Genomic DNA, 15047 nt, shown 5'->3' on the forward strand with positions numbered 1-15047 from the left:
GATGAAGGGGTAAGGGCATTTTGGCTCAGGGCTAGGGTTAGGGTTTCCACCTGGATGAAGGGGTAAGGGCATTTTGGCTCAGGGCTATGGTTAGGGTTTCCGCCTGGTTGAATGGGTAAGGGCATTTTGGCTCAGGGCTAGGGTTAGACACTCACTTAGACACTAACCTTTACTGAGTTAGTATTTATTTGTTGTATTTTTCCTTTGTATTTGTTCATTTCTTTATTAAACTAGAATGCAAGCATCTAATTCTCCAAACTAGTTGTAGGCAGCCCACATGCTGTTTTGCTTATTTCCTAATTTCTTCATTTATCTCTCTTTTTTTTCTTGTTGGGTGTCCTTTAAAGTGCTAATTAAAAGTAATTTCTTATTTATTTTCTTCTCAAAAGAAGCGTCTGAACCTGAAACGTCTCATGAGTAATCCTGGTTTGTCTTTTCTTAATTGTCCTTGTAATGCATGAAGTTTCTGTCTAGTTTAGTTTGCCCTCAACCAAATCACGTTCCACTTCCTTGCAGTGGGACATTTTGCTCTTCCTGCAGTGACTTTTGCCAACTATAAAATTTATCAAGTCACTCAGAAAGTATGGTAAATGTTCTGCTGGTACGGTAGAAGATCCTATCTTTGTACAACATTTGAGAAACTCAGGAAACAGTGGCTTTCTTGCATTTTATTGGCAAGGTTCCTGCATCTGTTGGAAAATGCTTGGTGTGAGGAAGTCGTGTGGTCAGTGTGTTTGGCTCATGTTGTTAACATTACCTCAATTTTTGATTGAATGCTTAAGGGTTGGACTTTTTTTTAGAACTGCAATGTGTATTGAAAATCAGAATACTTTAAACTTTATGATTAACAAATAAAAGAAAAGGCTATTGTAAATTATGAAATTTGTGCTTTGGTTCAAACTAAACATTCCCTGACACGCAGACATACAATGAGCACAGATCTTAGAAGATTATCCACATTTACATAAAACCAAAACAAATAAAAAAACAACTAAAGGTGAATAAAACATGAACATATCTGAGTGGTACTGACCTTCTACGGCCATCATGACTCGCAGCTCTCTGGTGAGAAGCTCAAACCTCCTCTCCAGATCCTGCTCCTCTTGTCTGCAGACGAATCGATAAGTCAGGAAAAATTTAGACCAAATGAGTGACTGAATGTTGCCAGCTTACTTACAGCAGTTCCAGGTGGTCCTGTCGGCGAATCAGAGCGTTCTTCTTGTTCACCAAAGTGAACCACTCCTGGATCAGCCTCTCCTCTTCATCACGGTCACTTCCTGAACAAACGCGGAAGGAAAGTGTAGTCACAGTCACTATATATGAACGCACAAACTCTAAAAAACAAAACACCATGATGGGATGTTTAAAACACAGGTAATTCGATCTCTTCATAAGCCTCCATAATCACATAATTAGGTGGCTTATGCATTGGATTTCATACACTTAATGCAATGCTTAATAGTTTAAAAAAGATGCCCAGTGAGGATGAATCTGAAATAAATTAAGAAATCAAAATGTTTTTCTGTGTATTGAATGTGCTGAACTTTGCAAATGCTACTGAATTTAAGCCCCGATTAGTTTCTGTTTGTAAATGGCTTGAAATGACATTTCCTAAATACATACAGGTTATTTATTTGAGTGCTGCTTAAATATTTACTTGAAGTAGATATTATGTCATTGGAACATCCACTGACCAAATGAGCTGAAGCTATTTTAGCTTGAATGTTCCTGGCAAAACACTTTTGTTTAAATCAGTTAAACCCGTTTCTTCACTGTTCTGTTTTGTGTGAAACAAACCAACCCGTCTCCATGAGGCTCCGCAGCCGTCTCTCCACCACAGCAGCTCTGCTGTCGATGTGCTTCTGCTCTGCCTCCAACGCCGCCAGCTCGCTCAACACATACTGACTGGTGTCCTGGAGACACTGACCACAACCCCAGCCACACACACACACACGATGCAACACACACATATGCACAGGAACATAAACACACAGCAACAAAAGAAGCAAAAGAGGGAGAGGAGAGCAAAGGAAGAAAAAGACAGTCAAACGATTAGAGGGAGGCCCAAAATTTGGAAAAAATCAAGCTGTGAAATCCTTTACAACACGCCGATTAAAATTGATTTTAAAAAAGGCAGATTATTGTTAGAATTAAAGCAATGAATACATGAAGTTAAGAAGAGAAAAGAGAAGCACACATAACTGACCATTGTTTCTTCCTCATATTTAGAAGGCTGTGTCTCAGCTTCACTCTGCAACTCTGCAAACATCAGAAAACGTCATGCACACATTAACGAGGGACAAAGATTCAAATCATTCATTGCTTTTCTGTTAAAATGCAGTGAATGTTGAGTGCTAAATGACTTTGCTGAGGAACAAAACACCCAGCTAAAAGCTAAATGTATCTAAGGGCAGGCTAAAAGCTAAGTTAAATATTCTGAAATGTATAAAAGTTACAAAAACTAAAAGTCGTAGCATCCATCTCCTGAATGAGCTGAACGTTTTGATTTATGAATGTCTAAAAAGGCACAAAGTATGCAGAAGTAGTCACACTGCAGAAAGCATAGGGAAAAATAAAAAAAACAGGGAAAACAATGGTGTGAATGCTGAATCTTGGTTCAGACAAGACAAGAAGGTGAGACATGTTCCACACCTGCCAGATTAGTGTTTTCTGTTGCAGTCTTTGAATCTTCATCCTGCAAAAGAAAAAAGCATCATGTTTAAGTAGCTGATGATGACTTTTCACAGGCTACTCAATCTATTTTTAGATAATGACATTACATAAACTTTGAACTGTTGTAAGTCGATGCAGAAAGCCAGTAAAAGAGTCACCTGTCCAGATTTCGCTGCTTTGGTAACTGATCTCGGTGGAGGAACTGGATATATTGACTCATCTGCTAAAAACACATGGAAACAATCAGATGATGGACTGATTTCTCTTATTCTTTTTTCTTAACGCTTTTTAAAGTCAGGTTGCTCAAAACTTCATTTATAGACAATTATAGACAATTAAGTGTACAGATTTGACAGAAACAGGGTAATCCGCTTCATCAACAACACAGTATTACTTTTTTCTCACTTTAACTCAGTGATAAAAACACAAAAAAGCAGCACAGATAAAAATCACTGAAGTGAAATGAGCGAACTTATTAAACGATGTTCATGAAGGAACTCATCACTCATCAAACAGTAAGACTTTAATACGTCTCCAGAGATTTTGAGAAAGTTTAAAATGAAAACATTTAACATTTCTCATCATACTTTTTTACTGCTGTAAGATATTTATAAATGCAGTGGTTACACATGCTTTGTTTCTGCTAAACTCATTCAATGCATATCATTTTGAACACATTTTCATGGAGCCCATTGAGGTTTTCACTTGTTTTTGTCTGTTTATCTGCTTGGTCACTGTTACTTAAAGATACATTAAAGCTTCCTCTTTATTATTCAATCAGCCACAGAACATTAATCAAGTAAATGTATGACACAAGAATGTAAAAACTAGCAGAAATATTGAAGAGTGGAAGTTATAGCAGGGTATTTGTGTACCTTTGACAGCTCGTTTACTTCTGGGTGGCGGGACGACCAGCCTGCTGCCCCCCCCTCCCTCCAGGCTCACGCCTTCGTTCAGGCGGGCCATGCAGAAAGCCGCGGCATCGACGCTGGCGGGGTCGGCGGGGGCGAGGCCGTAGCTGGTCTGGCTGCTGTTGTGCTCGATCTGCAACACGCTCAGCTCCTGGTTGGTGAAGTGAGAGCGAATCTGGCTGAGGTAGGTCATGACTATGAGCCTGTCGGGCACGGACAGGAGAACCATGTCGGACGGCTCCAGGAGGCGAGAGACGCCCAGCGACTCGAAACCATCGAAAGCCTAAAATTAGGAGAGAGAAACGAGAGACAGGGCAACTGGAATATTAACGAAACTCAACAAACACCTCAGGATCTGGCCTAACAGTGGCAGACAAATGTGCAAATGTAAATTAGGACTTGCTCGAGACAATAACATGAGATTTCAGATGTGTCTGGTTTCCAGGATAATTTGAAGCAGCACAAACATTTTTTAAGTGAACTCAACTTTATTTACAGGACATGATGTAAGTGCCAAACAGAGCAATACATAAACATAAAACAACAGTTTTAAACAGTAGTAAAATTGAAGATGCCTAAATAACTATAAACACCAGTTGAATCACAATAAATAAAATATAAAATCAAAGTAATTAGAATTACCTAAAAACAAGTGTTAAAACAGGCCCAACACAGGCAGATAAAATGCCTAAAGTATGTACATTTTTAGATGGTGACTGTCCTTTAACTTTTTAAAACTCTTTTTCTGTCCTCTGTTATTTTTGTAGCTTTGTTTCAGTGTCTACTATATGCTTTTTATGGGTTTAGAGCTGATCCAAAGCAATTATTCTGGAGCTTTGGACATATAAAGTCACAGCTGAGGACTAAAATAAACATTTTCACACATAATATTCACAGTTAATAATGTTAAAAAACAATATTATATAAATGAGTTGAAACTTTGACATGTAGCTCAATTAGATTAAAAAAACTTTAATTGGGCTTTTTTTTTCATAGCTTTCCTAAAGTAATAAAACACTATATATAAGCTAATGTGTGTACCTTTTGTTGGAAAAAATTGAATATTTGTATTCTGTGCACAGAACAGCCAGCAAAGGTTGAGTATAAACTTTATTATCATCAAGATCTCACCTTCTTATTGTTGAGCTTGATTTCATGAGGTTCCAACTGGTCAAAATTTCTATCGGAGCAAAAACAAGGAAAATATACAAGAAGCTATTTATGATGGATGAAAGTCGAATAAACAGAGTTAACGTGTTTGCCTGTTGGGACACAATAAACAGTCAAAAATGAAATGCATCCAAACTACTTGGAAGAGAAACGTAGCGTACATCTTGTCTGGATGGAAGTGGTGCAGAATGGCACAGAAGGCCAGGCCGTTTCTCCAGGACGTGCTGAAGTTTGTTACTTTTACGCCGTTGTATTTGTTGGCGATGCTCTGACACCACTGAAGCAGCGACTGGCTGGAGTTCACAAGGTCCTGAAGGAAAGAAACTTAGCTTTGGTTTGTATGAATATATCAGGGTTCGTGTGAGTGTCAGTCTTCTCAATGTTTACCTCCGTTGTGTCGTCCTTCCCATTAGCCTCCTCTCTAATCACGAGCACAGGCTCATTGACTTCAGGGGACTCCTCCTCTACTAATGTAGGAAGCCAAGAAGTCTTATTTTCCCAGTGATGGGCTTGAACGACGGTGGTTTTATCCAAAGTCTCATTTGGATGGGAGGCTTGGTTCTTCTCTCTACCATCGGGGAGGTCTGATGCTTGGCGTTTTACTCTATGAGCGGACACAACAAAAGACAGATGACATTAAAAGGTAACAGAGATTTTCAAAGAAGGAGTGAGAGCGTCGTTTTGCCAGTCGCAGCTATGAAAAAGAGCCATGCAGATGTGGAACGATAAGCAAGCTGATGTCTAATGGGGTTAGACAGGAGAAGACAAAACTTGAAGAATTTAAGATTTGAGTTCGAGTTTTGAGTTTAAAGCACTGTTGCCTCAAACCAGATCTATGATGCTTAGATCTTTTGTTTCCCAGTAAAATCACTCAAACAGTTGTTTAGATATCCAAATCTTTACACAAAACACCCAGAAAACACAACCTACATGGTTGTAAACCTACACAATATCCTTTATGAGCTCAACATGTTCACATACACAAGGAACACTTTGGAGCTAGTTCAAGTAAAAACAAAATTATGTCAAAACAAGATCAGACAACATTTAAACATGGGGCTTTCTGAGATGAGCCAAAAGCTAATATTTAAACACCCAGGATACAGGTTTATCTTTTTTTTAAATGTCTTTCAACTTCTTGAGTTTGCACTTTCTGTCTTTCTGTAGTTTCACCTCAATAAAAACTACCTGCATGGACCAAAGCTCTCAAACCCCAAATATTAGGAAAGCAGGCGAAAGTTGCAGTACTTTGCCAATGTTTTACAGTAAAAGTACATACTGTACTTCCCTCCAAATAAATATCTATGAGCAGAACGGGTTTCCAGGTTCTGCTGACTTACACTTTGTCCTGTTCAAGTGGTTCCTCTGTGTCATTTAGCATTACTTCCTGCAGGCTGTCGGACCAGAGCCGACTCTGATCAGTCACGTCAGCAGGAACATGTGAACAGCTTTTAATCTCCGCGGCGTCACGTTCAATGTCACCCGGCGCAGGAATGAGGCGTTTCAAACTGCGAGAACTGGAGACGGGGGACGTGTCACCTGACATCTGGCAAATTTTAGCCAACAAAATTCTTTCTTCTTCTTGGAGCTGCTGGTCTTTTGAGAGCCTGACACTCTTTAAGGCTTCTGAGTTCTCCTTCAAACTGGAGATCTTCTTGTCCGTTTCAGAACTGACTTCTGGAGCTTTGTGTAAACATCTGTCTGTTTTTGTGTCAGCCTGTATCTTCCTGATGTTGGCGTCAGTGTGTGTTTTACCGGGTTCTGAGTCGCTCTTTAAGTTGTCACTGTTTGTGCTTTGAGAGACGGGCAAAGGCAGCACTGACAACTGAACAAATTCAGCTTTCTTATGAGCCATTTTACTAAACTCATTATGTTCTTTCATTGGCTGTGTTTGTGAATTTCTGAGCTTCGGACGTTGGCTTTCAGTCTGATAAGTCTCAGAAGGTTCAGATTTAATTGGTTGTCTAACATCCGATCTCTGATAATGAGTTTGCTCAGTGCAGGGGGTTGAAGAGGGCTTCTGGGCTACAGCAGGAAATGGACGTCCAGGGCTGAAGACAGAAAAGAAGAATTCAGATCTATACATAGAGGCTGACTGAAGTAACAGATCCAGCCACTCTTCTTGACATGCAGCACTCTGCTTTGGCAACAAACTCCTCAAGCAGCAAGAGTGCCATCTTGTTAATGTTGCAAAGCCAGAAAATTCTGTTGAACTGAGAGAAGAGAATGGCTCAGAAATCTTTTTTTTTCCACACTTAGCTTCACAGTTGTTTGGACAAAAGTATTGTTATACAGGATTATACAGCTTTTTTTTCTTTTTAACTTGCACCAAGTTTGACCAAACAGAATTTTCAACTTCAGGAGGTGTTCCAGTAATATTTTCAACTTGGAAATTTTGACTTCTAAGTACAAATGGAAGCACAAGCCAAACCATTCAGCCATGCTAACCGACATGCTGCAAGAACAAATTAACAAATGGTCTTTTGCTATATTTCAGTAGATCACGAAAAAACAAACAACACAACACATGTAGACACTCCTTTGTATTTTTGCCGTGCTAGCAGGACATCTTTAATCTTGCCCTGCTTCATTAACCTGTTTTTAGCTTTTAGCGGGTCCCTGTCACGCAACTTTTCAGTCACTAAACAACCAAATCTTTACTCACTTTCTCCTACAGATTGAACATTTGAACAGTTAAACATGCTGTAAGCAGATTCAAGATATTGAATTCATTTTCATTCATTTTAGTATTTAGATCAGTAGTTCTCAAACTTTGCAGCTTATTATCCACAAAAAAAGTGGCAGAGACTCAAAACTCCAATTATCACTGGTTTAAGTGTACAAACATAGCTAATAAGTAAATTAAATGTGGATAAACTGACAACACAAACATCAGCTTTCATAAGATTTTCACCCATTTATGACTTCTGTCTAATATCTTATAACAGTTATAAAAGTATGATATTAGCATCAATTCTAAATTTTATTTGATTTCTGGAAATCAATCAGAACCCTTCGCTTGGTGTTTCACGTCCCACTGCGGGGTCCCAACCCCAACTTTAGGAACTACAGATTTAGATCCTGAAGACTGAATAGGAAGCTCCTGATTTAAACTGGCCTGACTGTGGGTCACAGCCATTGTTGTAGTTTTCACAGCTGAGAGTATTCAATAGCAACTCCCTGTCTTTCACTCATTTCTCTTTTTCCCAGTGTGAAAACTGACATAATGACTCGTCACTATTGAGGTAAATATTTAACAGAGATTATTCCATTTCCATTATTTAAAAATACAGTACAGTAATGATGTTATTTACATGACTCACATGTTGACACGTAATTCTATTGTGCGACTTGCAGGAAAAGGCCAAACCCTCACTGAAGCCAAAGATGCAGCTTTAGTGAATATTACATTCTAGTGGATGTCGTGAGTTGAGGAGAAACACACAAAAACACTACAAACAGAGCTCTTTAAGCCACAAGAAGCAGCAAACCGATCTCTCTCGTGAGCTATACTCACCTCTCCCTGCTACTATTTATCCTCCCCTCGGCCCTTACTCACCCTGCTTCACCTTCCATGTACAGCTCGGCCAGCCAGATGGAGCCAAGATCTTCCTGTCCTCTTTCATACTCTACTTCCTCCTCCTCCTCTTCTCTCAGCCACTCAGGGATGGCATTGTGTTTAAGCCCAGGTCCACCTTTTCTAACTGATCTCAGACCAGTGCTGTTCGGTGCTTTTTTAACAGCACTCACAGAGTCTTTGGGTTTATTGTTGATCGCTTTAGACGCGGCGACAGAATCAGCGGGTCTAGTTGAAACTAAACTGGCCTCACTGTTGGGCGAGCTTGCTGCTATGGGGACAGATTTGGATTTTTCATCCTGCAGCCTCTCATCATAAGCAATATCATCCAATTCTGCCTCCCTGAGCGGAGGCCAGTTGTTTGATTGGCTGTTTGTCTCTTTCTGGCTGATTTGAGCAAATGAAACAAAAGGAGAAGACTCCCTTTCCCAAAACATCTCTCCATCCCTGTCCTCCTCTCCCTTTCTTTTTATTTCATTTTCTTTTTTCTTATCCGTCTCGTGAATTTTCACCATTTGTTGCTTTACTTCTGCCTTTTCTCTCTTCTCCAACTCCTCTTCGGCCTTTTCCATCTTCTTGCTTTCCCCTTTCCTCTCCAGCTGCTCTTTCTGCTTCTTCTCTGCCTCTTTTCTTTCCAACTTTTCTTTCTGGTTCTTGTTCTCCTTTTCCCTCTCTAACTGTTCTTTGTTTTTTGTCTCAACTTCTTTTATTAGCCTTTCTCTCTCTTTCTTCTCTGCCTCCACCCTCTCCAACCTGTCTTTCTCCCTTTTCTCTGCTTCTTTCCGTTTAAGCCTTTCTTTCTCTTTCTTCTCTATCTCTTCCTTTTCTATCCTTTCTCTCTCTTTCTTCTCTGCTTCCTCCCTCTCCAACCTATCTCTCTCCCTTTTTTCTGCTTCTTCCTGTTCTTGTTTCTCTTTCTTCTCTATCTCTTCCTTTTCTAACCTTTCTTTCTCCTTCTTCTCCACCTCTTCTCTCTCCTTTCTCTCCATCTCCTGTTCTCTTTCTCTCTCCCGTTCAACGGCAGCTAGTCTTAGACTTGCCACGAAACTCAGTCCTTGTGTGGTGTCTATTTTTGCAGATAATTCAGTCTTGGAGACCTCCTGTTCAACAACTGCCCGACTTTCTGCTGTGTCAGAGAAAACTTTGGGTGGTGAAAAGGCCACGTGAGTGGTGCTCAGAGGCTCATCAACCGTCTCAGAACAACACTGAGTCTCTGCATCTACTTCACGGGCTTCATTATCTGGAAAGTCATCTGCAGAAGGATGATCACTTGATCCACTTGTGTGCAGTATAGAGACAACTGTCTCATAGCTAAGAGGCAAACATGACGAACAGAAAAAACAAAACAAAACAAAACAAAAAAAGAATTGTGAGACAGAGCTCCGCCTAAAACATCCTGCAAAACGACCACAGTGAACCCTGCGACGGAGAACCAAACATCATGCTTGATTAGTTTCCTTCACAGACTTTGTTTTGGTGCAAATCCAAAAGGGCTTGCAAAAACACCCAAAAGAAAACACATTTTTTTAATATTCACAGAGAACTACACTATGCTTTTAACTTGCACAGTTAAAAGCAAGAAGTATACTTTATGAACCATGCAGCCGAGAGTTCAAGTCAGGTCAGAGGAAGATTTATAAGATCTATGCAAGACAAATTCTTTGCAACCAGCTCAAATAAAAATCACATGGTCTGAGCAGAGTCATGGTGCAGATTTCTAACCCAAAAAAATGAACACCAACCACTGGCAACAAAGGAATGGTGCAGTCTGGATCTGGATTAGGGACAACACGTACAACTGAAGGGAGAGTTTTGCTTGCAAGTTTGTGAAACTGCAAAATATTTTTTTGCATAAAGAGAAACATGATCAGAATTGTCCAAAAATTAGAAAGAAAAAGTGATGATAATTATGTGTCAGTGGACAAATGTTTCACCTCAACATTTAAAGTCTGATCCTCCCAACACCAATGGGTTTTTGCACAATCAAAAAAGATTTATGAGTATTTTAGAAAAGCAATTGCTATTGCTTATCAGGCTGGAAATAAAGGTTACAGAACCAGGAATAGATTAAAATTCTTCTAAAAGTTTCACATACTTCTGCTGCTTACAGACACATTATACTAAATCGTTTTCTTCAGTTAACTGCATAAAATCCTGATTAAGTTCCCATGTTTGTGTTCTTTTATCTCCTTTGATGACCGATCATGTTCATTTATGCAGAAATATAGAAAAAAAGGTTCCAAATCCTTCCAGCACTATTGTTATCTTGGTCTACAAAAACATGGTTTGCATTCTGCAGCACAGCTTCACAAACAGTTTGATGGCAGCGGCAGGCAGAGAGACTCACCCGCTGTACAACACCCCAACTACTGCTGACATGAAGCCAGCAGCTCCCTCTTTGTGCTGCTCTGCAACACACACATCTGCCTCTGCACATTTCTGGGCACTACCACACACACACACACACACACAGAAAAACACACACACACATATGTTTCACTGAAAAGCTCCAATGAAATTTCTTCAAGTTAAATCTTCAGCGTGTTTGCATGTTAACATGAAAAGAAAAGCTTCAGGTGAGGGCGATACAGCTACTAAATCACTCTGGTTAGGCTGCAGCTTAATGTTAGTCAGCGCACGTGCAGGTTTGCGTTTGTGTACTGTGCCACAAAGACTGCAGCCGTCACTGACTCACCCCCCTGTTACACCCTCTTCCTCCTCCTTCTCTCCAGTGCTTTCATTACTTTCCATCCCTCTTTCTGGCTCCGTCTCCTCCACAGCTGCCCACAGCTTCTTCTCTGCCTCGCACACAGGCTCCTCGCTGATTATGAAACTCTCCTGACCACCATCCACATCATCAGGTGGTTCCTCATCTGCCTCCTCTCGTTGTGGTTTGCCTGACAGCTGGACGTCCTGTTCCTCCTGCAGCTCTGGTTCTAGGTTTGAGGGCAGCAGCGGCTCCAGGATGAGAACCGTCTGCTTGCCAGCAAGTTTGGTGAAAACATCATCAGAGGTTGCTGGTTGCACAGTCGGTTTCTTCGGCTTGTTAGGCTCCTCTTGAGCCAGGGGTGAGCTGGGCTGTGAGACTGCTGGATGTTTTTCTGAATCTTTAGCTAATGCTGCTTGATGTTGTGGTGTTACAACAGAGTCAACCTCATCAGAATCTTCTCTGGGAGAGCTGGGGGAAAAAAAGATGAACAGGAATTAAGATTTCCTCCTTACTAAACCATTTATAAATCAAACTTTTGCAAGGTGGACAAACAAGAACAGATGGGAGGTTAAAGCAGAGAAACCAGCAGAAAGATGCCTCCTAAATCATTCTTACCCTCTGCACAAAGGTTCTGTACCATCCTTGGCAGAGTTTTTTTCTGGTGTATCTCTCCCACTTCTATCTTCTAGCACTTTCCACAGAGGAACCTCTGCGTCGGACAGCCTCTGTGGAGGCAGCGCAGGCGTCAAGACCTCTAATGTGATTGTTTTTTCATGAACTGTGGGGCCTGAACAGATGTCAGGGGGAGAACGTGCTGCAGATATTTTCTTTTCTGGGATTTCAGTGTCTGACAGTGAGTGCTCCTTTATGACAGAGGGCTGCCTCAGACTAGAATAAGGAAGGAAAAAGAAGGAAATGAAAAAGAAATAATAAAGTAGAGAAATGCAGGAGAGTTCAGTCGGCACAGGAAAAAAGGGGAGCTGCAAAATGCAACCCACTCTTCACTAGAAACTAAACAACATAGTGAATTTGTGCATTTTATTTAACACTGATGTTTATTTCACAGACAAATGAGGCAGCTGTGGCTCAGGAGGAGCGTTTTCTGCTAATTAGGGCTTTTGCCAAAGTGTCCTTTGGCAAGACACTGACCTCCAGGTTGATCTGCTTCTGGGTGACTGTGAGTTGTTGAGTAAAACCAGTCAGTAAAACTAGAAATGTTCTGTATAAAGCCAGTCCATTTATCAAATGTCCCATGCACTCTAATTCCTGCTGTTCTTTGATTTGCAGGCGTATAAAAAACAAGCAGGATGCACTTTTTATATTGATTATAAAGAAGCTTACATTTGAATTTATTTCTTTGCCTAACTGCCTTGTATTTCTAACCTGTAATGGTAGATTGAACATTAAACTGTGTTAACGAACAGCAGCGCCTATGCAGTGGGTTTTACAACAGAAATGTATCTGTCATCGATGTAACGCTGTCTGAGGGCCTGAAGATCACAGCTATTCAGTATTAACCCTATGTGTACAAATAACTCTGCAGATTCTTTGAACCAGCCATTCATTAACTTTTTTACCCATTCTTGTTTGCAGTCCATCACGTGAGCAACATACACACACACACACACACTCACTAACTCACTCTTAAGGTTAATTAACAATTACCTTTTAGCGTAATATGTATGGTTTGAAACTGTGGATGGAAACTGGAGTATCTGGTGAAAATATTTGTCATTCTATGAACCTTTGAATCATTTTATGTACCAACAATATAAATAAGAATAATACAATAAAAATTATTTTTGCTAGTTTGAAAAAAAATAATTAAAATACTTCAGAGATTGTTAAAGTCTTTACGAACACAGTTGTTCACAGATGGGTAATGCTTTTTTTTTTATTCTTTAGAAGGTCAAGTTGTCTGGGATAGTCTTTTAAGTTACTGATCTGCGGTGAGTAAAAGAGTATCCCAGACAACTTGACCTTTTTAAAAGAATTTTAAAAAAGCATTTTCCAATGCATTCATGGGGTGCTTTCAGTCACTACACACTCTACGACTATTTTCTAAAATGTCTGTGAAGTTAAACCTCATTCAGAAACAATAAAACTGTGAACAGGAGCAGTTTGTAAATCACTGAAACTATCTTAATAAACCTGAGTAACTTGATAATGTGGGGTCTTTCGTTGTTGTTGTTTTTTACATCTTACAAAACATTTTGACTCTTTTGGAAATTGACTTTTCAACCACAGAGCCAATCAGTGAAGTCTTATCTTATGTGAACAAAGAATCATCAAAACAATCAACACAAAGAAACAGGAATATTAGAAAAAGAAAATAAAAATCATTGATTGATTCACACGATTGAATAAAATTAAAGTAGATTTAGAGAGTTTTAAATATTAGATATGATTGACTTTATTTATGCTTGATTAAAGCAACTATTTCTGCTGTAAGATAGAAATGGAGCAGACATAAAGACAAACACCAACAGTGAAAGGATTTTGTCATTACAGCCACTCACCGCTCGTCGGAAGCTGGCTTTGGATTTTTAAGCGATGGACCGGCCGTCTGTCTGCTTTCTGACTGATTGGGAGCAGGAAGTAGAGTTTGTGTCGTGTCTTTAAGAGACTGTTTGATTCTCATCTTCTCCTTGTCCTCATCTGACTTGTTGTCCTCCACCCTGCAGACAGGAGGAGCTTGATTCTTCTCTTGAGCTCTTCTCTTCTCCTCCTCCTCCATCTTTTTCCTTTCTGCCTTTTCTTTCTCTTCTCTCTGTCTCTTCATCTCCTCCACTTTCCTCTTCTCTGCCTCCTTTTGCTCCTCCTGTAACTGTCTTTTCTTTTCTTCTTCTCTCCTCCTCCTCTCTTCTTCCTCCCTTTTTCTCTGAGCCATCCTTTCCTGTTCTTCCTTCTGGAGTTTCTCCTTCTGCTCTTTCAGGAGTCTCTCTTTTTCTTCAAACTCTTTCTTTCTCCTCTTCTCTGCCTCTTTGACTCTTTCTTTCTCCTCTTCCTCTCTCCTCCTCCTCTCTTCTGCCTTCCTTCTCTCCTCCTCCTCTTCCCTCTTTTTTCTCTCTTTGGCCTCCTTGATTCTCTCCTCTCTTCTTTTCCTCTCCTCATCTTTCAGCCTCCTCTCTTCAGCCTTCCTCCTCTCCTCCTCCTCCTCTTTCATTTTTCTCTCTTCATCTGCTCTCCTCTTTCTCTCTTCCTCTTGTCTCATCTCCTCCTCGTGTCTTTTTCGTTCTTTCTCTGCCTCTTGTTTTCTTCTTTCCTCCTCTTCCTCTTTCTTCGACTGTTGCTCCTTGTCTTTTAGCTGTCTTTCCTCCATCTTCTTCCTCTCCTTCTCCTCCAGTAGCCTCCTTTTCTCCTCCTCCCTTCTCTTTTTCTCCTCCAACCTTTTCTCCTCCTCAACTTTCATCATCTTCAGGAATCTCTCCTTCTCTTGTTGTTTCTCCTCTTCCCGCTTCAGTTTTCCCATCTCCTCCTCTAACTCCAGAAGCCTCCTCTCTTCTTCTCGCTTCCTCTGCTCCTCCTCCTCCCTCAGTTTCTCCTGTTTATCTCTCTTCTCCTTCAGGAGCCTCGCTTCTTCACGTCTCCTCATTTCTTTATTCCTCCTGACCTCCTCCTCCTCTTGTAGGAGCCTCCGTTTCTCCTCATCCAGCAGCCTCTTCCTCTCTTCCTCGTGCTTTCTCATCTCCTCCTGCTTCTGCTTCAGGAGCGTCTCTTTTTGCTCTTCCTGTTTTCTTCTCCTCTCCTCTTCCTCCTTTTGACTTTCTGACTCCCTGTGTTTCTCCTGCTCCTTCATCACTGATACTCCCTCTAACTGCTCTTTCTGTGGCGACTTTTCCCCTTGAGTCTTTTCATTGGGTTTATGTTCAAGACTGTAGAACAGATAAACAAGATGCCTTAATTTATTTCCTTCTGTTCATCATCAAATCACACCCTGCAACCTACTTATTTTTAACCTTGATTGCTTAATTTAAAAGAAAAGAAAGACAAAGACTCACCCTGA

At 40.4% G+C, this 15047-nt stretch overlaps 1 protein-coding gene across 17 annotated transcripts in view; it reads right to left on the reverse strand.

The window, feature by feature from the left end:
* The window catches only part of LOC108238970 (EH domain-binding protein 1-like protein 1), a 31483-nt gene that overhangs the window by 3355 nt on the left and 13081 nt on the right, over positions 1–15047 (reverse strand). For 11 of the 17 annotated variants that reach the window (XM_037978983.1, XM_037978982.1, XM_037978978.1 and 8 more), the window contains 14 exons: positions 11027–11509; positions 10679–10777; positions 8314–9642; positions 6095–6805; positions 5142–5358; positions 4916–5064; positions 4716–4764; positions 3549–3867; positions 2832–2896; positions 2653–2695; positions 2207–2259; positions 1802–1922; positions 1178–1277; positions 1034–1107 (listed from right to left, as the gene is read on the reverse strand). In XM_037978983.1, the coding sequence (XP_037834911.1) occupies positions 1034–1107; positions 1178–1277; positions 1802–1922; positions 2207–2259; positions 2653–2695; positions 2832–2896; positions 3549–3867; positions 4716–4764; positions 4916–5064; positions 5142–5358; positions 6095–6805; positions 8314–9642; positions 10679–10777; positions 11027–11509 (3812 nt within the window). The remainder of the gene's footprint in view (positions 1–1033; positions 1108–1177; positions 1278–1801; positions 1923–2206; positions 2260–2652; positions 2696–2831; positions 2897–3548; positions 3868–4715; positions 4765–4915; positions 5065–5141; positions 5359–6094; positions 6806–8313; positions 9643–10678; positions 10778–11026; positions 11510–15047) is intronic. The other 6 variants (XM_037978979.1, XM_037978980.1, XM_037978981.1 and 3 more) reach the window with 6 other exon arrangements.

Source organism: Kryptolebias marmoratus, linkage group LG13 (assembly GCF_001649575.2).
Source record: "Kryptolebias marmoratus isolate JLee-2015 linkage group LG13, ASM164957v2, whole genome shotgun sequence".
NCBI lineage: Eukaryota > Metazoa > Chordata > Actinopteri > Cyprinodontiformes > Rivulidae > Kryptolebias > Kryptolebias marmoratus.